The sequence below is a fragment of the Fusarium subglutinans genome (assembly GCF_013396075.1).
Source record: "Fusarium subglutinans strain NRRL 66333 chromosome Unknown NRRL66333_c0000055, whole genome shotgun sequence".
In the NCBI taxonomy this organism is placed as follows: Eukaryota; Fungi; Ascomycota; class Sordariomycetes; order Hypocreales; family Nectriaceae; genus Fusarium; species Fusarium subglutinans.
In genome coordinates this window covers 40,930-62,616 of record NW_023502118.1, presented here as the reverse complement: position 1 = coordinate 62,616, position 21,687 = coordinate 40,930, and the positions used below count along the sequence as shown (strand labels likewise).

The following is a 21,687-nucleotide window of genomic DNA, read 5'->3' as shown; positions in this document are numbered from 1 at the left end:
AGCATAATTCATTAGTGCCATCTGCCAAGCGTCTCTTCTCTTGAGCATACGTCACTAGAAACTCAACACCATGGTTCTCTGGGAAGAATGACTGTCGATCTCCCCACACAAACTCCGCAAATCTCCGGATTCCCAGGTTCACACTATTTTTCAAGGCCTGAAAATCCAATACTCAGGTGTTCTTTGACGCCGTGGTATCGCCGAGTAGTTCAAGTGAAGCTTTTTGGACTTCTCATGACGATGTTACCCTTCCCCTCGCTGTTTGTCGGGGCGACAGAAGTTAGTATGGGACGTTGTAACGGGCATATATAGTTTCAGTGGCTCCACGATTTTGACGTCCATCTGCATGTAACCGTTGCAGAGCACATCATGAAGTTCTCACTTTTCTTGACGGCTGGCTCTCTTGCCTGGGCCAAGCCATCGACTCCAAAGCTTGACTATAACCGCGCGCCCCCAAATCTCAGCACTCTGGCCAATCTGACCATCTACAACACATGGCGTCCTCGAGCTCACGTACTCCCTCCTACTGGACAGATTGGAGATCCTTGCATGCACTACACTGACCCCAAAACTGGACTCTTCCACGTTGGATATCTCCATGAGGGTGCTGCGGGTGCTACGACGGATGATCTCGTGACATATCGAGATCTCAACCCTGGAGGCGCTCCTTTCATTCGGGCAGGAGGTCTAAATGATCCTGTGGCAGTCTTTGACGGATCCGTTATACCCAAGGGCATCAATGGCACGCCTACACTCTTCTACACCTCTGTATCTTACCTCCCCATCCATTGGACCATCAACTACACTCGCGGAAGTGAGACGCAGTCCCTCGCCGTGTCAAAGGACGGAGGCCGTAACTTCACGAAGCTACGACAGGGCCCCGCGATTCCAGCTCCTCCCTTTGCCCTCAACGTGACGGCCTTCCGTGACCCCTTTGTTTTCCAGAACGAAGATCTTGACAGCCTTCTCGAAAGCGAGTCAGGAACATGGTACAGCGTCATTTCTGGTGGTGTCCATCAAAAGGGCCCTAGCATGTTTCTCTATCGTCAGCACGACCCCGAGTTTCAGTATTGGGAGTATCTCGGCGAGTGGTGGCATGAAAAGGCCAACACTACATGGGGTGATGGTCTCTGGGCAGGACGTTACGGTTTCAACTTTGAAGTGGCCAATGTCTTCAGTATTGATGAGAAGGGGTATAACTCTGACGGCGAAACCTTCATCACATTTGGAGCCGAGTGGCAGGAAAAGCCTATTGTTCCTCAGGTGTCGTCTTTCCGCGACATGCTGTGGGCTGCAGGAAACATATCCCTCGACAACGGAAAGCCAAAGTTTACCCCTTCCATGGTTGGCAAGCTTGACTGGGGTCGATCCGCTTACGCCGCGGCTGGCAAATATCTCCCTTCAGACTCAAAGGCGTCGTCCAAGAGCGGTGCACCAGATCGATTCATCAGCTACCTTTGGCTTACTGGAGATTACTACGGTGATCTCAAGTATTTCCCTACTCCCCAGCAGAATTGGACTGGGTCTCTTCTCCTCCCCAGAGAGCTCACCGTCGGTAAGATCAGTAATGTCGTCGATAATGAGCTTTCACGTGAAGAAGGATCCTGGCGTATTGAGAGAAATGAGTCGGGTGTTTTGGAACTTGCTACTCTAAAGCAGGTTATTGCTCGGGAGCCTATGGCTGCATTCACCAAGAAGACCTCTTTTGTTGAATTGGGTCGAAACATCAGCAAGGCTGGAACAACTACATTCGACCGTAACCCGGAGTCCAAATTTTACGTCCTCAAGAGCTCTATCTCATTCCCCAAATCTGCTCGTGGCTCGGACCTCAAGGCTGGTTTCCAGATTTTGGCTTCGGAAAAGGAGTCCACCACTATTTACTACCAGTTCTCCAACGAATCCATCATAATCGATCGCAGCAACACTAGTGCTGCAGCTCTTACAACTAGCGACATTGACGCTCGCCCTGAAGCTGGTCGACTCCGTCTTTTTGACGTCCTTGTTGATGATGAGGAAAAGATTGAGACACTCGATCTTACTATTGTCGTTGATAATGCCATCGTTGAGGTCCATGCCAACGATAGATTTGGAGTTGCCACCTGGGCTCGGTAAGTTGGGATATCCCCTGATGCTGTGATACTTGCTGACTTTTTAGTTCTTGGTATGACGATTCGACTGACATTCGCTTCTTCCATAAGGGAAGTGGTGAGGTGTCCTTCAGCAATGTGACGATTTATGAGGGTCTTGCGGATGCTTGGCCTGAGAGAAAGTGATAGGGATATGTTCTCTGATTGTATTATTATGAACATACTGCGTTAGACTTGGGGCACCATTCTTGCATTTGCAGATGACTCTATGTACATAATTTGGTGTGGTTGAAGTTGCAACTTGATACCTGAACCTATGTGCCCCTCTATGAAGGGTTTTGCTTTCCATCATCTCAGTCTTACTTAGACGATAATATAATTCGTTGCTTACGCATCAACTCGCACACCCCGAAGCCATCTCTCGCTCGGGATTTCGGCATTGTCCCAACAATAATATTCTCTCACTTCTTCACTTTGTACGCCCAGTACACCAACACCACGGATAATATGTATTGTGAGTTTGCGTAATAAGATCACCGCGGTGGTGTTGACTGAGATACATGCAGGCTGTCCTACCGATAAGTGAAGTTGAAGCACCAGCTCGGGCATCAAGCAACCTCTTGTGACTATAACCAAGCTTTTCGACGAAGGGATTTTGTTTGAGAACGAATGCAATTGCTTTGTGTATCAATTGACGTTTCGCAACGTTAGCAGTAGGTGGTGGCCATTCTGCGAAATAGATGATCAGTCCCCAAGCTCGGCCAAATACCACGCTCTGTGTATGTGTGCACGGCACTCAACCTCGTAACTTTGGGCCTTGCCTAGGGGAGAAAAGAAAACTCAGGACCTTGATCCTATATGACAAAAAGACTTAGGTAACTTAGGATAAATCTAGGATATCTTTTACTGAGTTTATTCTTAATACCTTATATTCAGGACTAAGCCCTTGAGGCTTACTTCTCCTAGATATTTGGGAGGCTTCTTATCAATATCAAGGATAGCTACATATTGAGAACAATGCCAAGGCTGAGAAGAGAAAGGCTATTATCAGTTTGTAAGACAAAGTCGCACAGCAGCATAGTTTTCTAAAACGGCGAGGTGCAGTGCTGTACGGCATGCAAGGAGGCAAGGAGGGAAGAAGATGGCTTGATGGAGGTCACGTTGTAGCATTTTACATTCCATCTACGTCACGTTTTCGACCGGTGAGTGAAGAGCAAGCTCATTGTGGATCCTGTCGTTGAAATTCCATGAGAGTGGTTGGTTGGTGAGGGCAGCATGATAGGTGCGGCCAGTACCCGAGCCGGATAAGGAGGAGCTCGTAGGCTCGTCACACAAACTGATGCAAGGTTTGTCTGGTGTCTGTCTGTCAAGCATAAGGTACGGTACGGTACGTAGTCTCATCACGATTCCCCTGCTCTGCATGACTGATCCATAGGGCTTTGAGAGATCGCAAACCCGGGTTAAAGGCACTGCATTGCGGCAAAGTCTTTGACCGGTCTGCCACGCTGAATCTCCATATACTCGATTTAGTAATAGGCGAGACACCGGTCAGTGCCCAAGCTGACAACAGTTCCCGCTATGGTGATCTGAAGCGTGGGGTGAGGGTATGTTGACGTGGGGTTGAACCGCTGCAGCTGGTACACTAAAAACCGGCACGGCTCGTTCGTCGCTTTGACTGGTATCGAATGTAAGGCTCCGTGACTCTTTTGGCTTTGTTGTCGCGTCAGTGTGGAAACAAAGCGAGAAAACTATGCTGTCCCCAGGTGTATAGCAAATGCTCAGACAATCGGGTTTGTGCCTTTACTGCATAATTGAACCGGGCCAGTCCTTTGCAGCTCCCATCTGTATCACCAGGCCTTGAACATAGCGAGTCTGGCCAGGGTAGTCGAGTCAGACACTTGCAGTCAGCATCAGACAAGTCTCGGGCCCGGAGTCGACGATACGACATAAAAAGTCACCAACAACGGACTGAGGCGAATGCTAGCATCTGCTAGTCTGAATAGACTCAGGGAAAAGCTTGAAGTGAAAGGCTAATAGTCCCGTTTTATGCAGGGGTCCGATGTGTCATCAGCTTCAGGCCTGGAATAGGCCAGTTTCCCGAGAAAGGTGGACGTCCATAGCGGGTTCGGCAGTCAAACTGAAGCGTCAAAGACGCAGCGGCCAGTAGTACTCCGTAAGTTCTCCGGCACTTTGAGATTGAAGCGCTTGGGGCATCTGTAAGTCGTTTGTCATCAATTTGAATATACTTTGACCAAAATGTATGGTTACGGACCCCGTGGGAAGACGCGGTTGCGGTGCACTACAACGGGCTCATCTCCGCTTATTGAAGGCGCCAGCTTTATTTTGTAAATATTGGCCGAATCATTGGCTCAGCAGCTTGTGAAAAGAGAGACGTTCGATGTGCCAGAACAGTACTGGAGTCGGGAACCACTAGATCAGCGAGTGAGGTTTGTGGCTAGTTCGGTGATCAGGTACTCCGTAGGTCATAGTAGATCGTCCAGGGTCCTGATGTCAATCGCAAGACGCGGCTAATTCATCCCTTGCAATGGCAATGAAAATCCAGAGTACGGAGTACACCAAGATCATCACCAAGCTACTGCATAGTGCCGCACATGTCATGATATGTAGGTACCAACCGAGTTTTGACCACTTCCCTGTGAACAGTCCGGCCGGTGTAGCCAAAGAACTCAAGACCAATGAGCAAAGCCCCCGGTAGTTGATGACTGCAGCTATGGGTGGATGCAGTAGTGATGCTTGATCTGACGTTGGTTCATGTGTCGGGAAACGCCAACTCTAGTACCTAGCGATCGGGGTTTAGAAAGGAGATGACATTGATCTTAGCGAGAGTGAAGGACGTGTTGTTGCTTTGTTTTATGGAGGTCCGAACACTGAACTCTGGTCAAGACACGAGCTAGTGCTGTAGAGCTTGACACTAGGTCACATGTCACCATCTCATCGGGCTTGCTTTAGTGCTTTGGGGGGCTTAGTCTAAGGCACGAGCACCCTTGATAGCGGATGCTCGGTGGATAGAACTCGAGGTCCCCCCACAAGCTCTAGATCCGGGCTCCTTGGCTCCTGGCTAGGGGAGCATTGAAGGAGGTTCCTGGAACTTCCTGCTGGATGAAGGCTGCTGAAAGCCGGGATCATGGCGGGCTAGCAGCCTAGCAGGCTATGACGGTGATCTTTGCAACTCCACAGCACATCCATCCATCAACGAAAAAGAAAACAAGAAACGAGGAGGACGACGTTAAATTTTACGAACTGTCAGAGACAAACGAGATGAGACATAAAGGAGGACAAGGTCAAAGCCATGGATGCCACGTACGAGTCCTTCTTTGTCCTTGGTCCTCAGCCTTTCCCGAGTCTCTTCATTGTCCTTTGCCTAGGTATTGTATTGAAACAGATTTCGTGGTGGTAGACTCTGCATCGACAAATTATATCCTTGACGGTTTCGGCTTTTAGCCAACAAGGCCTATTGGTCGCCTGTCTTGATCCCCTGAGCTGGACTGGGCTGCCCTGCCTCAGCTGGCCTCTGCCTCTGCCTCTGCCTCTGCCTCTGCCTCTGCCTCTGCCTCAAGATGCTGGCTGAAGCTTTCGCTTGACGTGGCCATGTTAAATGTTATCTCAACTGGATGCGTCCGACGGTACCAACAGGGGTTGTTTTCTCATCAACTTTGCCCAAATCTCCTCCTCAAACAGACGCCCAACGATCGCGTATAGTTAGTTGCTCACTTTCCCGGTCCTGTCGCGTGCCTGCAGACCAAAAACTGCACTTGATGCTCGTGTGCGACATCATCTCAAGCACGACACCTCATCCTGCACATCATCACCACTAGAAGTGAGAATCCTCTGCGTCGTATGTACTCGATTGGTAGGTAGTATTCTCTCTTGTCGTCTCTTTTCGCGTTCCCAAGCTAAGGATAGGACGTGGTCTGCTGCTCCGTGTTTATTCCGTCATGGCTGGTCAGCCTCATAATGGTATTTTTTTTTTCTTTCCTTTCTTTTCTTGTCTCCTCAATCATTGTGTTATGTATCCGTATTTCTATCATCCTTGGTGTTGGGCTTCCACCATCCAACCAGTTTTCCTTCGCTCTGCTCTGCTCTGCTCCCTTTGCTTTTTTCCACCTGGTCCAGCGTGCCAGTAACCTTCAGCCTTTCCAAATCAAGCTCTTAGCTTGGTTAACCACAAGGATGCATGCGCGCGTACATATCCGCTGTGATCTTGGTCCCATTTCTTGACTATCCCCTTGCACATTTGCGCCTAGCAGACAGAACAAGCTCCACGGCCACGAGACGAGCCTCTTATCGACGCCCTCGAAAATGACTTGGACCACACGCCCCCTTGTTTTCCTTTCTTTTCTGCTTCTATTCCTTGGGCGCACATTCACAGGTCTTCCTTTCTCTTCTCCAGGTCAGCCTCGTCAGGCCTCAGTTGACTGTTTCGCTATGTGTACAACACCTTCAGCACCTCGCCTTTCTACCCGCTCCCGCACCCGTTGCCGTTACCATTGCCATCCGTCTTAGACTGACGGGAGCCGGCACGGCCCATTCTGAGGTCAAACCGACTTCACACACACCCATCGTGAACTTGGACCCAATGTACTAGATCCCACCCTTTCCAATTCCTCCAAGGGGCTAAGAAAAAGCAAACCCAACTCGGAGCCCCATCTACCAAGCTCCAGGGCCATAGTCTAGTAGTGCGTATTGATGAATAGTACGCACGCTTGCTGCGTAGGCAGTTAGTTGCTTGCTTGCTTGCTTGCCAGCAGAAACTTCAGGTCTTTCTTTTTCGAGGTTTCGCTTGTCAATCCTTCCTACCTCCTCGTCAAAGCACAAGCTCACATAGTGGCTCACCTCCTACATACTAATTATTTATAATTTCTCCTCAATCTACTCTCTTGTCCCTTCCTCTCCGTGACTGTACTGACCTAATTTACTTGCATCGCAATGCCATATTCTCCAGTCTCCTCCAACCTCTGATCCTTGATCATCTGCAACTTAGCCTCACACAAGCTTTTTCTCGTCTACTTGAAGCCTGCATTGCCGCCTCGGTCACCCTTCCCGTTGGACGGCATCTAATCCTATCCTGCCACATCATCGTCCCGGAATCCTGGGCCCAACCTGTCTGTTCGCCTTCGTCTTACCTTTCGGGCCTCTCAACTACATCACGCGTTGGGCAACTCTACAGGATACCTGTTGCCGCCCTGTTCTTGGAAAACCTCACACCCGGCGTATTCTGACAGTGTGGCTACGTACAGCTTCGTTCGTCTGAACGTATAAAGCTCATCATCTCCTCCCTTGGTGTTCTCATCAGTCGTCTCAGCTTCAAATCAGTTCTTGAGTAGGCTTCGTTCGATCTTTGGTTATTCAGACCTGGTGCACCAACTTTCTTCAACTTCAACTCTCTATTCTCGGAGACACCATTCTCTTTGACCAACTATCTTACACCAATCCCCGTCTGGTATAAACAGTCCAAAATCACAATGGAGGTTCAATCTGCCACTCCTACTGGCCCCTGGCAAGACCAGCTCGACAGTATGGAAACCCCCACCCTCCGCTTGGCACAAACTTTCCATTCTAACTACTGATCAGGTGTTTGCCGAGATGCTCATTTGCATCCCCCGGTTTTTCAAATTGTGTCAGATCGTCGAGGTATGCTAGTCATCAAGATGATTTATACGTTCTGGGCCTGGACTCAAATTCTTATAGGTGGCCGAACTGCTTGGTCTAGCAGAGTAACTGTCCATGGCAAGACTCTCTCAGCTCGTTTCTGGTATGACGGCAAGAATCTCAACAATGCCAGAGAAGATGCTGCCGAGTGTGCCGTCAAGTGGTTGACTGGATCTGAATCTAGTTCTCCCACCCAGCCATGGGGTTGGTAGACTTACGATGTGGGGGTCACTCCTTTTCATATGCTTAACCCATTCAAGCATCACTGGCATCTACGAAAATGGTGGTCTAGCCATTTATGAACGAAGGAGTTATCTTTGTGTTATTATGATTTGCTTTTGGTCTTCCCTCTTTTCGAATCGACAAGCACCTGGAGTTTGGTACAAAAACTTACAAAACGGGCAAGATTATGGTCACCACGCTCTCAGTGCTTAGAACAACTGACCCCTTGGTCAAGACCTTGGATTGTATTTTATGGGTTGGGCTGGAGGGCGAAAGTCGGATGTTTTCATGTATGACTTGAGGAAAAGGGTAGGATATGTCGGTTATTACAGTTCTTGTTTGGTGTTTAACGGAGTCGGTTACACTGGGGGTCTCTACTAATAAGCCCTCTGTGGAGGTTTAAAATTCATGTATGACAGCAGACGGATACTTTTAGAACTATACAGTTTGATTCGATTCTTTGGTATTTGGGATGTTCAGTCGTTAATACTTACGTGGGGTACCCAAACAAGTTCCTTGCTGTGAGGTCAAGGGGGGTTCATCTCAGGACCTATCAGCATATCTTGCAGCATTCCTATGCAATGCAGTCAGCGCGTAGAGGCTCCGATAGTTCTCAACGTCGTTTTCTCACATACAGTTCCCTCCCGAAAGGGAAGTTCATACTCAACAATGTTGTGTACCCCCACCCTCGGTACAGCCACGGTCAGTCACAGCGTAGGTTGGACAGCATGAGCAGGTCACATGAAACGGCAGTTTATAAATGCCGACTGGTTTCTACTCTACTGTCGATCCGGCCTCGGGATTCCACAGCATAAGAATGAGGTTCAGTGCGACATCACTTGTGTTATGAACACCTACCTAGTATCAGTTGGGTAGCTGAAGTAAGCCTCATAATTTGATCATTGACAAGAAAAAAGCAGCAATGGCTCAGGATGATTATCATTGAGTTGATACCATAGCCATTGTGAGCGGACTGCGCTGGTTTCACGGTCCAATCCAAGCAGATCAATATCTTCGTATCGCGAGAGTCAAGCTCAAGTTCAGCCACGAGCAATTCAAACCTTTAGAATCCCAAGACAAGACTACATATAATTCCCTCCCTAGAATATTGAGTCAATATGAACTCAAATTGTTCAATTCTTGTCTTGCAACCCCGGAGTGTTGTTGATATTGAGGTTTAGATATGTTTATGTAAGCAGCAACTCTCGGATTATTGCTTATCCGTCATTCTGGGAATTTTGCATCGCGAATTAGACTAACAATCGGATCACAAGAGCCACAAGGCTGTTATAATTCCTGCTCCAAGAACGTTGCTAGTAACGCGGAGCTCAGTCATGTCTCCAAGAACGAGTATTTGGGGCGCATGCAGAGCTCTCGCAATTCGATCGAGACCTATCGCCCCTCGACCAGCCCCATTCATCCAGTCTCTTCCGCGCAACAGATGGTATTCGAGCGAAGGAAACGATCATCCTCCGAAGGCAATTGATAATTCTCAAGAGGCTCAGAACTCCCAGGTTGGCTCAGAATCGAAGGATGAAGTTTCGGCAGCAGAAAATGGAGAGGCTGAGGTAGGACTTGGTTCAAAAGCTCCCATGTCTTGCGGCTAATGAGCTGCGATACAGGTGACTTCTATGACGTCTAGTACCGAAGTTATCGACGATGCGACACTCGAGCAATTATTTTATGGTGGCCGTACACAAACCAGCTCGGTTGGGGGTGCTGAGGGTGGCCTGACACCGGCACAGGAGGATGTTCTTTATCGAGAGGGTACTATTCCTTCGGCTGAGAAGGCTGAAGCTCTTGTTGCTGCAGCAGAGAATTCCGAGTTGGAGGCTACGGACAGCACAGAGATGCAAAACCCAGGACACAAGTTTGGTCTTCCCAAAAGGCCGTGGCCGCAAGGGTTCAATCTGAAGAAACGCTATCATCCTGTGTTGGAGCAAATTACCCGACTCCTCATGAGGGATGGTAAGCTCAGTGTTGCTCAACGAGTAAGTTCCGTCGATGAAATGAAATTGGAGGCAATTGGTTGACCAATGATTCAGAATATGGCGATTGTCATGAACTACCTCCGAACCGCACCACCTCCGATCTATAGCCCGAAATACCCTCTACTGCCCGGAACTCCACCGGCCGAGCATCTCCCTCTCAACCCGATTCTGTACATCACAGTTGCCGTAGACTCGGTGGCCCCTCTTCTCAAAATTCGCAACGTGGCCGGCGCCGGTGGTGGTGGCCGTGCACTTGAACTTCCCGTACCCCTGGGTGTGAGGCAGAGACGACGAGTAGCGTTCAAGTGGATTCTGGACGTAATCAACAAGAAGCCCTCCAAGGGCAGTGGGCGCAAGCAGTTCCCGTACCGGATCGCTGAGGAGATCGTTGCAGTTGTTGAGGGGCGCTCGGGTGTGTGGGAAAAGCGAAAGCAGGTGCACAAGCTGGGTACAGCGGCACGAGCTAATGTTGGATCTAACAAGCTCAAGGTCAAGAAGAAGATGTAGATTTAGACGAGGTGCAAATGGAACACCTGGTCCTCTGGATGTATAGTAGATGTGCAAAATATGTAACTATATCAAGATACTGATGAAAAGACGCATTTAATGTTACTGTACCTTGTATTCAGGGGAATCCGCAGACTGTCCCGAATCTCCAAGCTCAATAACATGGCACAGTAGCAAAGTTGTGACTGTTTCGGCATCGTCATATGAGTCAAAGCATGGTTTGGGGCTGTGCTTATTGGCGCTGTTATATGGTGGGAACGAAAGCCCAAGATATCGGAGGAAACCTCGGTAGCTGCCGAGAGCCCGGCCCCGGATCCGGAGTGCAGCGACACTCGAATCGCTGTAGAGAATACGGGATGCTTTGACAAGTATTCTCAGTTCGTAGTGAAATAAAACTCGCTTAGGTTTTAAGTAGTAGACGATGCTCAACAAGATATGGAGACAGTCGGTCCTTCTATGCGAAAATTGATTATGCTTACCCAGCAAGATAAGTTGATAATTAGGTGCATACGAACACGACAGAGTTGGGGATTTATATTCATGGATCAACTGGGCTGAAGATAACTCCAGTGATTCTTTTTACGCAGGGCATCATATGAATAGAAGATCATTCCACTCTCCCGGAGCCCCAGCTCGAGTCCGACGCCGGTGAGAAATCATTGTCCAATAATGAAACTTCGATTTAGAGGTGGCAGAATGATGCTTTCACATGACGACACAATCACTCGATAGTTTGGTCAAGGGAGGCCTCAGTCGGGGTTGAGCATATCTACTTGAGACTTGGAAACTCTGTTGAATCATCAAAAGCAAAGACCCCATTGGGCTTTCTCTTTATTTATTCTTTCTCATTAACCAAGCATAGTTATTCTTTGGGCTTTGGGCATCTTTAATTTCGGCTGGTGAGTTGATAACGATTAACCTCACGCAGTAGTGGTGACGCCGTCCACTTTTAAAATGCTTTAACCGACGTCTTACGCACATCATTGCCATAATGAGGGTTGTCACAGGCACTGACCTTAAATATTAGTCGGATCTTTAGTGCCCAACTTCAGGGCAAAAGTACGGAGGGAAGAAACAGTCCGAGATAGGTAGCGTGTATGTTTGGTCTACGATTTGTTACCAAGAGCGGTGACATATCAAGATGCAATTCGCGCCGTTTCATTACCCTACTCTCTAAACTTCCTACATTTAAACCTAATAATAAGCCTTCCCAACTGTTTTCATCCATCTTACTCCATCCTAGGTAGGTGTAGCTGCGTCTACCCCACTAACCCGGTGATCTTCCATACTTCTGTGGCCCAAATTGGGGGTTGCTGCGCCGCTTCGGTCTGGGCTCTGGACTCAAACACCTCTAAACTCTAGACTCCACGCCACTACTTCCCCAGAACCTACCTCCCATAAGGTAGATCCCACTGCCACTGCCGCTACCGCTACGGTACAAGTGCACGTCAACCTTTCTCCTCTCCCCTCTTCTCTCCTCTTCATACCCAGCTTCATTATCCCCGTCACACAACGAAGCAAGAATTATCACTACATTGACACTCGTATATTTGCCTCCGTTGCTCCTTTTGGTATTGCGACCTTGCGAACTAAGAACATTACGCCGCTATTGGGCGCTCACCAGCTTCACCGAGTGGCCTCTGACGTACCGCCCAAAGTCCGAGCACTATCATTTATCACGACTCTTACCGACATCACCACCGATTATAACCAGCATCGACTCAGAGCCAATCTGAGAGACGATAGAATACAAACTCATTCATTCTTGGCCACACGCAATGCCACCTTGTATCACATTTGCATAGGCATCTCTAGCATCTTCCTACGGAACCCCCACCAGACTATTTATCTTTGTGGGCGCAATCCTCGACACCGTTTGGTTGAGCTCTCGTCGCACCTCACCCTGCTTAGAAACTTTGTCTATTCTCTGAATACGAACATCTCGATTCGAATTTTCCGTCATCATGTCGCACAACCAGCAACCCATGAGCATCGAGGCTATGCTCGACATGGAGCGCAAGGAAGTTCTCGCCTTGCTCGAGAATCGGCCTCGTCCTGAGCCCTCCATGCCAGGAGCCATGCGATCTGCTTCACCCTATGCCACCCCTAGATCTCCCGTTCGGAGTATGTTGGATGTCGACGATCAGCCAACACCAAGCTCGCCACGGCAGACTGTGCGGAGTATGCTGGACACCAGTTCTCCTCCGCCACCAAAATACCGAAGCATGTTGGATACTGACACCCCTCTCGCTGGACCTTCGAGGCCTTCCGGGACCAGCACGACTCCTAATTCTCCAGTCATGACCAAAGCGACTCTCGTACCCAGTACCGTCGGACACACTCGCAGCTTCTCTGATGCAGCCTCGAACCCAGTCGATTTTGGACCTAGAGCAGCTGCTGCACGTAATGACCCCACCGCCGGGTATCAATTTTCAGATATCATTACGCGCAATAGCGGCCAACAACTTCCGAAGAGAAACACGCAGGGAGGTAGGAAGCCATCTGCGAATGCTCTGAGTGAGGCACTCCGCAACGCCGATCTCAGTGGCCTGCAAATCCCCGGAGAAAGTGATGGCAGGCGTTCCTGGTTTGGCGGGAGCAGCAGCAGTCAGAAGTCAAAATCTCCTCATAATCGGCTGGGGTCAAGGTCCAGGTCTCCAGCTCCTGTAACGCAAGTATTGGCGCCAGGTAAGGCCATGCTTGATGATGGCCGAATCGTGGATATCAGCAATGCATATCGAAGGTTATCTGATGCCAACCTAGCGTACGCAGGTGGTAGCTTGTCTCAGCTGCCTAGGCGCAACCGCGAGGACGCCCAGAGTGGAAGGATGATAAAAGACTACCTTAGCCCTGATGGCGAGCACCTTGGCTCAAGTGAGGAGGACGAGGCGTACTCATCCGATGACGAAGATCGTGGTCGTAAGAAGGCACCCAGATCACTTAACCCCGATGCAATTGGTGGGTCGGCAGACGACCCAAATAAGGAGCGACGAAAATCAATGAGTCTTCTCGCTGCTGCAGAGGAAGAGCGTAAGCTACCCCTCATCTCACCTACAAGTCGGTGATGCTAACTTTGTACCAGGAACAACAGTTGCAGCGAAGCAACCCAAGTATCGTTCTCTACTCGATGAGCCAGAAATAAAGATTACCACCCCTCTGGGCGAGAACACGCGGTTGAACAAAGGCGGCGGTGTGCATCCTAAGACTGCTTATGATCAGATGTCAACAGTGGCTTCTGCAAACGATTCAGATGAGGAGGCAGATATGGATGAAATCAAGCGGGCTCAAAATCTTTCCTGCTCGATGTCAGGCATTATCTCCACTTCTGAGTCTCACCGCGCTATCCGTATGATTTATCGTGGCGACTACAATAAGATTGTTCAGCAAGCTGAGGAGGAACACCACCGTCTGCGAAAGTATCTGGTCGCATCGGATCTGAGTGACGAATCGACACATGCCCTCGAATGGGCCATTGGAACGGTCCTACGAGACGGCGATACCTTGATATGCATCTACTGCGTGGACGAGGAGACCGGCATCGGTGGGGTCGACAACTCGATTCCCGATGATCCGAAGGCTATGAGAGAGCAAGCAGCTGCTATCAACACGGTAGCAAACTCGAGATCTGCTGCGCCCTCCATGTCTGCTGTTCCAGATTTCGTGAGGAACTCTATTCGAGGAGACTCCTCCAAGAACAACACCCCAAACACGTCTCCCGCGCCTTCAAGTCGAGGAGAAAGGGGTAGGGCGGAAGAAGAGCGGCGGCGAGCAGTCAAGGAGATTACAGACAAAGTGCTCCGTCTTCTGCGAAAGACGACTCTTCAGGTCAGAGTTATCGTGGAAGTCTTGCATTGCAAGAACCCAAAGCACTTGATCACAGAGGTCATCGACCATGTTAACCCAACTCTTGTCGTCATAGGAAGTCGAGGCAGGAGTGCACTCAAAGGGTACGTTAAATTAAGCGACGTTTCCACCATCGAGGCAATGGCAGCAGCTAACAGTAGACAGTGTCATTCTGGGATCATTTTCCAACTATCTGGTGACGAAGAGCTCGGTCCCTGTGATGGTGGCACGAAAGCGTCTCCGAAAGCAGGGCAAATACAGGGGCGTGAAGCCTGTGAACAATCTCAGTAACCCAGCAGCCCGAAGTTTGGCCAATGCTAAGATTGATTGAGCGAAAGAATCACGTCGAGGAGAAATCTGGTTCGTTATGGAGAGGCACATGCATGGGAAATGCTCTACGAGGCTTCATGATTTGTTATGCTAGGTTCAAGCGGCGCAAGGATTAGCAGTTTATCCTTAGAAACGGGCTTTGTTAAACATTAGGTAGTTGGCGCAAACCTGGTGATTGAAGGCGGAGGCGGAAGCGGAACCATAAACAGAAGTTGAAAGGATTCAAGATATTTTTGGGTAGAAACCGCTCGTTAGTTTATTATCGGTAGAAACAATCCAGATTATGAGTTTAAAATCGCAATGTGGTCTTTGTATCCGTACAGCTGTGAAGAGTTGCATGAACCCATGGGGTTGGTTTCAGTGTCTTAAGTGACATCACGTGTTATCTATTAATATACGTCTATGTTTATTCCCATCACCCAATTCGACTCATGCATTTATAGGATTTAAGCTTGCACTCTTTTGAACCAGCGCTGGCGTTCTCGCGTTGACTTGAAATATCTGACCGTTTTTTTCGCATCTGCCCAACCTCTCATTAGGTATGCCTCGGAGGAATGAACAGAAACAGAGCAGAACCAACGGCAGCTTACTACAGTATCTTATTCATACGAGATTCGCCACAGGGATTCTGACACATTTCATTGGTCTCTCAACCCGTAACCCTAGGGAATTTAAGCCTGTGACTCGCTTGAGCTTCGCCTCGTATGGCCCTGAACTGGGCCTAGACTAGGCCTTCTCTCGCGTCTCGCCTGGACCAACAGCCAACACGACCAACTGAGCAGCAGGAGGCTGAACTGAAACGACCCTTAACTACGGACGGACACTGACACAGGCTCGAGAGGCAGTAGAGCATGAAAGTGCTCCACCACAATTATCACCTCTTTATGGCTTGACGATCTTGATATTTGTCTGCCTACCAATCTGACTTGTCTGTCCTATTTTTTATTTTCCTGTCTCGCTTTCTGATCCGCAAGCAATTATGAGACTTCTCAATACCAAGACGCTACAGCTTGAGAGCTTAGAAGAGGGGTCCGAAAAATACGCCATCCTGTCTCATACGTGGGGTACAGATGAGGTCCTTTTCGGTGACATACAGGATCCCACGCGCATGGAAGAGATTCGCAAGAAGAATGGTGTAGGTTACCGCAAGATAGTGCAGTCCTGCGAAAAGGCTCTCAGCCGCGGCCTCAACTATCTCTGGATCGATACTTGCTGCATCGACAAGTCCAGTAGCGCTGAGCTCTCAGAAGCCATCAATTCTATGTTTCGCTGGTACAACAACGCGGACATATGCTATGTCTACCTCACAGATGTCTTTCTACACGCCGTAGGCATCGGATTGACGTCTGGTCTGAAGCAGAGTCGTTGGTTCACACGCGGATGGACACTCCAGGAGCTGCTCGCGCCTGATGAGGTGGAATTCTTCGATCACAATTGGACGCCCATCGGCGACCGACATTCTTTGGCTTCGACAATCAAGGAGATTACAGATATTGATGAATCGTTTTTGGTCAGGCCCGACGGGAAAAAGGATCGCAAGATATCGGTCAAGCTCCAGCGTGAAAACTTGGCCACAAGGATGGGCTGGATGGCCCACAGGGAAACAACCCGAGCTGAAGATATAGCGTACTCTTTGCTTGGAATTTTTGGAATCAACATGCCCATATTATATGGCGAGGGCTCCAGGGCCTTTCTGAGATTGCAGGAAGAAGTTCTCAAAAAGTCGCAGGATCAGTCTATACTTGTCTGGAGATGGCCCTTGTCTCGGAAGCCTGAGGAGAATACCCACCGAATGCATTTCCTCGCTGACAGCCCAGCCAACTTTAACCTCCGCACATATGCAGGACAAGAGGACTCGGGCTTGTTTAGTGTCAGGTTGACAGATCAAGGGCTGGTCCTTCGAGTGTGGAAGTGTCCGTGCAAACTGACGCGTTGGAACCATGACAAGACGGAACTCAAGGAAGCCGATGATCGATGGTTGGCCGTCCTCGACTGCAGTCTGTCTCCGGATACTCTTTCCAGACCAGCTATAATTCTCAGTGAGAGTCCTTATGCTGAAGGTGCTTTTCGACGAGACCCTACGAGCGTGATCATGGTGATAGAACATGATCAGAATAAGTCCGGGTATTTGGATACCGGTGGTGATAGAAACGGTGAGCAATGGCCAACAATAGTGTTTTCGTGTGGATATCAGACTGACCGCCTTAGCAATATATTCCATTGAATACAAACCTGAATTCAAGACGGAGACAATTCTGCTTGAGTCGGATTCTATCGAGCCAGATGCTCGTCTGCGAGGAAGCTTTCCCTTCAAGGTCAACATGACTCTCAAAGACCGCGAGCTTAAGCAGCGTGCGGCTTATACCGGATCTCAGCGATATATCGTGGCCGGCAAGCTCGCCAACAAACCAACACAAAACCCCATATACGGAGTTTTATTTCTTGGAGCTGACGATAAGGACACCGAGCTCGTGGTATGGTGGGGTCTAATAGAAGAGGGCACAGCCATGTACGACGTACATAATCGCCACAATGGCCCTCGAGTCTGGAGTAACAGTGTTCCAGTGTGTTTCGCCCAGTCGTGGAAAAACCTCACGGGCTCAGAGACTTGGGATGCCAAGCTCGCGGAGTCGCTGGCTGTGGATATGCTCTGTGAGGAATTTCCCCTTCCGTGGAAGGGAACGGAGAGGCCTTCGGTGGTAGAGGTGGAAGACGGCTTGAATCTGCAGAACGCCCTCAACGATCAGAAGCCAATGGCGACAGAAACGGTGATCGAGCTGTTCACCCAGTGTGCCCAGCCAGTAATTGAGTGCATCGGCTGGGGTATGAGGCTCAAGGCGTCAATGAGAAGGATGGAGTTTTTGGGACGGCTGTGCTGTGAGTTGGCCATCGAAGAGAAGAACCCCAATGTCGAGAACGATGCTGGAAACTATGCATAGGTAGACATGGTGGCTGTATCTATAGGCTGACATAGCTTTGTATGAGCATGAGATGATTGTATATCAGAAGAAAAGGATGGCGGTAGTTATTAGTGAAGATAGACAGGCTACAGTTCATATGCATGATGGTTATATAAACTCTAGGAACCGTTGCAGCCTAAACTTTGGGGAGAATAACACGCTATGAGTTGAGCATCAGGCATCTTTGTAGTGATTCTGGGCCTCTCATCACTGTAGATACCATGGCCTCATCCCTTCCGCTTCATCCGTCATTGCATCTTGGCCTACATCAAGACCAAAGACACAGACCAGGTCCACTTTTGTAACAAATGGCCCACAATCAACAACAAAGCGTTGCCAGCGTATCAAGAGCGTGAGCGTCGAGTCATAATTGCGGTGTTATTGGTCCTCGTGCCCAAAAACAACACGGTCGCGATGCCCTGTGAATGATGACGGAATTTGCCTCCATAACAGACAGACACGTTATAGAGTCGTGAATACGTCTCAGTTTCGTGTAGTGGATCACCTTATAAAGGGAATAAATAGTCTTATCTCTCAGGATCAATAAACAAAGAGCACCATGTGACCGTCGCGTGTTAAGCCTAAGGCGCGTTAAGTGCTTCCGAAACAAGACTAGTGCGGGGGGCTCGAGAAGTGGTCTTGTTCTGCACGGTTGGCGGGCTTGATTGGATGTTATGCGTTGTCTAGGGGGGAAGGAGGGCCCAGCCTCGTTGATTTTGGGTCTTGGGGGGGAAGTTGCGGATGAATATGTGAGTAAAGGCAAGAGCGAGTGAGTGAGTGAGTGAGGTGCATCAGTTATTGTCTTAGTAAATGTCAGGTAGTAACTGAATAACCATTTGTGTTTCATGTCTAACTTCCTTCCTTCCTGCTCTTCAACTTTCATCCTTCCTTTCCCCTTCTCATCCACATTCCCAGGCTGCTCAGTCGGTCAAGGCACCTGCGGCCCCATCCTTCTTTCTTTCTCTCTTCTATCCATATACCTACACTCAAATATTACCTTACCCTTGCACAAGGAAGTTTGGAATATCGTTCCTGAGCTTCTATTTGCCCCTTCTATCTCCTCTCTACAGTAACCATCCATCCAATCATCATTCCATACCATACCATACCATATCAAACAATCGATACTCATTAACCTCAAGACTTCACAACCGTTTTTGTCATAACCCACTCACATTATCTTATTCAAGGTCAATTCAGGTCAATTCAGTGGCAGAGAAAGCCGTATATCACTATCACTCAGCTATCGTCTCTATGACTTCCTTCTTCACAGTCAACAACAACGTCTCGCTCGTCAGCATCACTATTGCTCCAAGCACGTATCTTATCACTGTTGCTCTGCTTCTTCTCTTTGCCATTATTTACGTCCCCCGTCTTTTGGCTTGCCGATTTCCTAATCTGGGCATACCGTTGCCATCGCTGGCTTCAATATTAAGGCCAATACTTGGAGACCCAACAGGCAGTCAAAGACAGCCAACCAAACCTGAAAAGGCTCTCCCGGAGCCACCATATGCCGCCACTGGACTTGTATTCGAGGATCAGCAGCAACTTGTCATCTCTGGGCAGGATATCGTCCTTGCGCAGCGCCGCCATTACCTCCAACAACAACAACTAGCTCAACAACAGCGACTTCTCCTCGAGAAGCAAAAACAACTTGAGTTTCAACAAGTAGAATATCGTCGTCGTCGGGATTCACACCAGGACTCATCGCCATCAAAAAGACCTACCGACAATGGATCCCCTCGAAGGTCTAGACGCCAGCTTACAGGACTTCGATCTCCCACCAAGTCCATCGCTGCCCCATCACTCAGCTCACCGCAGCGAAGCAGCAATGACAGAAGGGGATCTCGAGGAGTCGGAGACCGCTTCCGCGAGTGGGTACTCACCGCCGGCGTGGCGAAGGCTGGGAAACGGAGATCGGAGTAGTGGCTTCTGGAGAGCATCTCAGGACTTTATGCACCGAGGGATGAGCACGCTCAGGGAAAGTTCCCCTGAACTGGATGACAGTGAAGACGATGGCGTCCTAGAGAGAGCCATTCAGACAAGGCTGCCCAGAGGGAGCCAGAGTCCAGGCAAAGGCAGGAGTATGAGCCCTGAGAAAACGGATGACCCCACGATTCAGTTTCAGCTCCACGAGAAGACAAGTCCTTCAGGAGAGCTGAGATTGCACGAAGCGACACCAGATAACTGTAGGTGAAGTTGTGGCCAGATCCCAGATACATACCCTATCTAATACATGTCAGACATCCGCTTTGCCGTCCGTGCCGAAGTTCAGCATCGCACTGAACCTATTGAGACAGCCATCAACTTCATACGTGATCACTACAAAGCTCTTACTAGGACATGGTCAACAACTTTCACCACCATCATCATTGCCTTCTTCTCTGTCTCCATCTTCAAGTCTCTCTTGCAGCCCGCTGCCCCACGTCCAGTTGGCGATCTTGTGAAAGTTGCAGGACTAGCTCGGTCATTCGAACCCCTCATCTATTACTCTGAGCATGCCGTCTCCCAAGTACATGATCTACAGGCGACCAGCGTTGCTGTCTGGGATCTTGGTGAGAGTGTGCGTACAAGTGATATGCGCGATGCTCCTAGAATCGTGGCAGACCTAGATGCTCTCAGTGAGACTATGAAGACCTTGGCCATTGAGATGACCAAATTCTTTGCTAGAGTCGATGGTGATATTGATGGGTAAGTCCTTAGTTGGAAATTATCTTGACCATTCTAACATCTCGCAGCATTCTCAACGTCATGGATTGGGCCAAAATGCACCTCAACCGCCTCAAATCATCCCCTTCCCCTTCAACTATCTCCTCAGCCTACGACAACATTCATAATCTTCTCTCCCAAGCACATGTCCTTGAGGATGCCTCCGGCTCTCCTACCACCCTTGGTCGCTTGGCCAGCCACATATTTGGCCTCTCGAATCCGCAAAGGGAGCAACGCATGGTGCAGCTCCTCTTCACCGAATTTCTTTCTGTCCTTGAAGACTCAATCCAAGCTGAGCTACAACATAGCGTCACCCTATTCGCCCTTTTTGAAGCTGTGGATCATCACTTCCTGAATCTTGCCCGCACTGTTGTTCGCGAATCGTCTGCTCAGGAAGAACTTCATGCCGATATGCTTTCGAGCCTCTGGACACGACTCCTTGGTACAAGAGCAGCTGAATTACGTAAATTTGAACAGAATCGTCTGTTGTTACGTGATGTCCGGGACAAGACAGTGCGCAATAAAGGCATTCTTGTTGAACACAACGGCAAACTTTTGACTTTGAAAGCGTCCCTAGAAACTCTTCGCAGCAAACTCGTCTCGCCTCTTGTTCGCGGTGTCAACTCTACAACACTCACATTAGAGGATCAGATTCATGGTCTTAGCGATGTGAGCGATTACCTCGGGGATGTCAGAAAACAGCAGAAGGGTAAAGTCATGGAGACTCTGTTTGGTAGCGTACCCAGCAAAAAGTATGCAATCGAAGACAGGCCCGGCACTGTTGTCGTAAATCCCCTCTGAGGACGCACGAATTCTTTGAGACCCTAAACTACATGTTGGGTTTCTCTAATGCTAGGTTTCCCTTCCGACTTTGGAATGCAGTCACTTATCAAGCGTGTCTTGTATACCATTCGGTCTGAAGGATCTAGGCCCCTTGTCCTGGCAGGATGAGGCTGCTGGAATATGATTGTCCAACAAACCTTTGGATTTCACTGCTCTGTAGGTACAGGACAGGAATTTTGTTTGGGCGTTGGGTAAATCTACACTGACATGGTTCATTGCATATAACGGATAGCCTCTACTTTATACCTCTTAGTTTCAATTTACAAGTTAGCATTTTTACGATACGTACATGTACAAGGCATCACATTGGACCGATGTTTCTTTCTCACGATGGCGGGACACACATATAATAGTAACTTAAACATGTCTCTTTCATTAGAAACCCTAACCGTATAAAACCTCTGCGTTGATCATGCCTGCAAACGAGGACCATTGGTAGGGGGTATAGGCCAACAGCCAGAGTGTCAGAAAACCGTCAACGCCGTCCTGGTGGGTTCTCCCGAAAGCGCCGACGCCGTTGCTGTG

General features: G+C 49.1%; 6 protein-coding genes across 6 annotated transcripts; all 6 read left to right on the top strand.

The window, feature by feature from the left end:
• Nucleotides 1-369: 369 nt before the first annotated feature.
• On the top strand, nt 370-2,273 carry FSUBG_5548 (beta-fructofuranosidase; the record flags this gene model as incomplete). Its single annotated transcript, XM_036683656.1, has 2 exons — nt 370-2,108; nt 2,156-2,273. 2 exons carry the CDS (start codon nt 370-372, stop codon nt 2,271-2,273), a joined length of 1,857 nt encoding a protein of 618 aa, XP_036538890.1.
• Nucleotides 2,274-7,570: 5,297 nt separating this feature from the next.
• FSUBG_5547 (uncharacterized protein) lies at nt 7,571-7,969 on the top strand (the record flags this gene model as incomplete). The annotated part of the gene is made up of 3 exons (XM_036683655.1): nt 7,571-7,622; nt 7,680-7,739; nt 7,797-7,969. The coding sequence occupies 3 exons, from the start codon at nt 7,571-7,573 to the stop codon at nt 7,967-7,969; spliced, it is 285 nt and encodes a 94-aa protein (XP_036538889.1).
• A 1,344-nt stretch (nt 7,970-9,313) lies between these two features.
• On the top strand, nt 9,314-10,477 carry FSUBG_5546 (ribosomal S7; the record flags this gene model as incomplete). Its single annotated transcript, XM_036683654.1, has 3 exons — nt 9,314-9,547; nt 9,602-9,970; nt 10,025-10,477. 3 exons carry the CDS (start codon nt 9,314-9,316, stop codon nt 10,475-10,477), a joined length of 1,056 nt encoding a protein of 351 aa, XP_036538888.1.
• Nucleotides 10,478-12,441: 1,964 nt separating this feature from the next.
• On the top strand, nt 12,442-14,651 carry FSUBG_5545 (usp family; the record flags this gene model as incomplete). The annotated part of the gene is made up of 3 exons (XM_036683653.1): nt 12,442-13,507; nt 13,560-14,424; nt 14,486-14,651. The coding sequence occupies 3 exons, from the start codon at nt 12,442-12,444 to the stop codon at nt 14,649-14,651; spliced, it is 2,097 nt and encodes a 698-aa protein (XP_036538887.1).
• A 978-nt stretch (nt 14,652-15,629) lies between these two features.
• FSUBG_5544 (beta transducin) lies at nt 15,630-17,589 on the top strand (the record flags this gene model as incomplete). Its single annotated transcript, XM_036683652.1, has 2 exons — nt 15,630-16,803; nt 16,859-17,589. The coding sequence occupies 2 exons, from the start codon at nt 15,630-15,632 to the stop codon at nt 17,587-17,589; spliced, it is 1,905 nt and encodes a 634-aa protein (XP_036538886.1).
• Nucleotides 17,590-18,864: 1,275 nt separating this feature from the next.
• On the top strand, nt 18,865-21,120 carry FSUBG_5543 (uncharacterized protein; the record flags this gene model as incomplete). The annotated part of the gene is made up of 4 exons (XM_036683651.1): nt 18,865-19,484; nt 19,537-19,799; nt 19,854-20,301; nt 20,349-21,120. The coding sequence occupies 4 exons, from the start codon at nt 18,865-18,867 to the stop codon at nt 21,118-21,120; spliced, it is 2,103 nt and encodes a 700-aa protein (XP_036538885.1).
• Nucleotides 21,121-21,687: the final 567 nt, after the last annotated feature.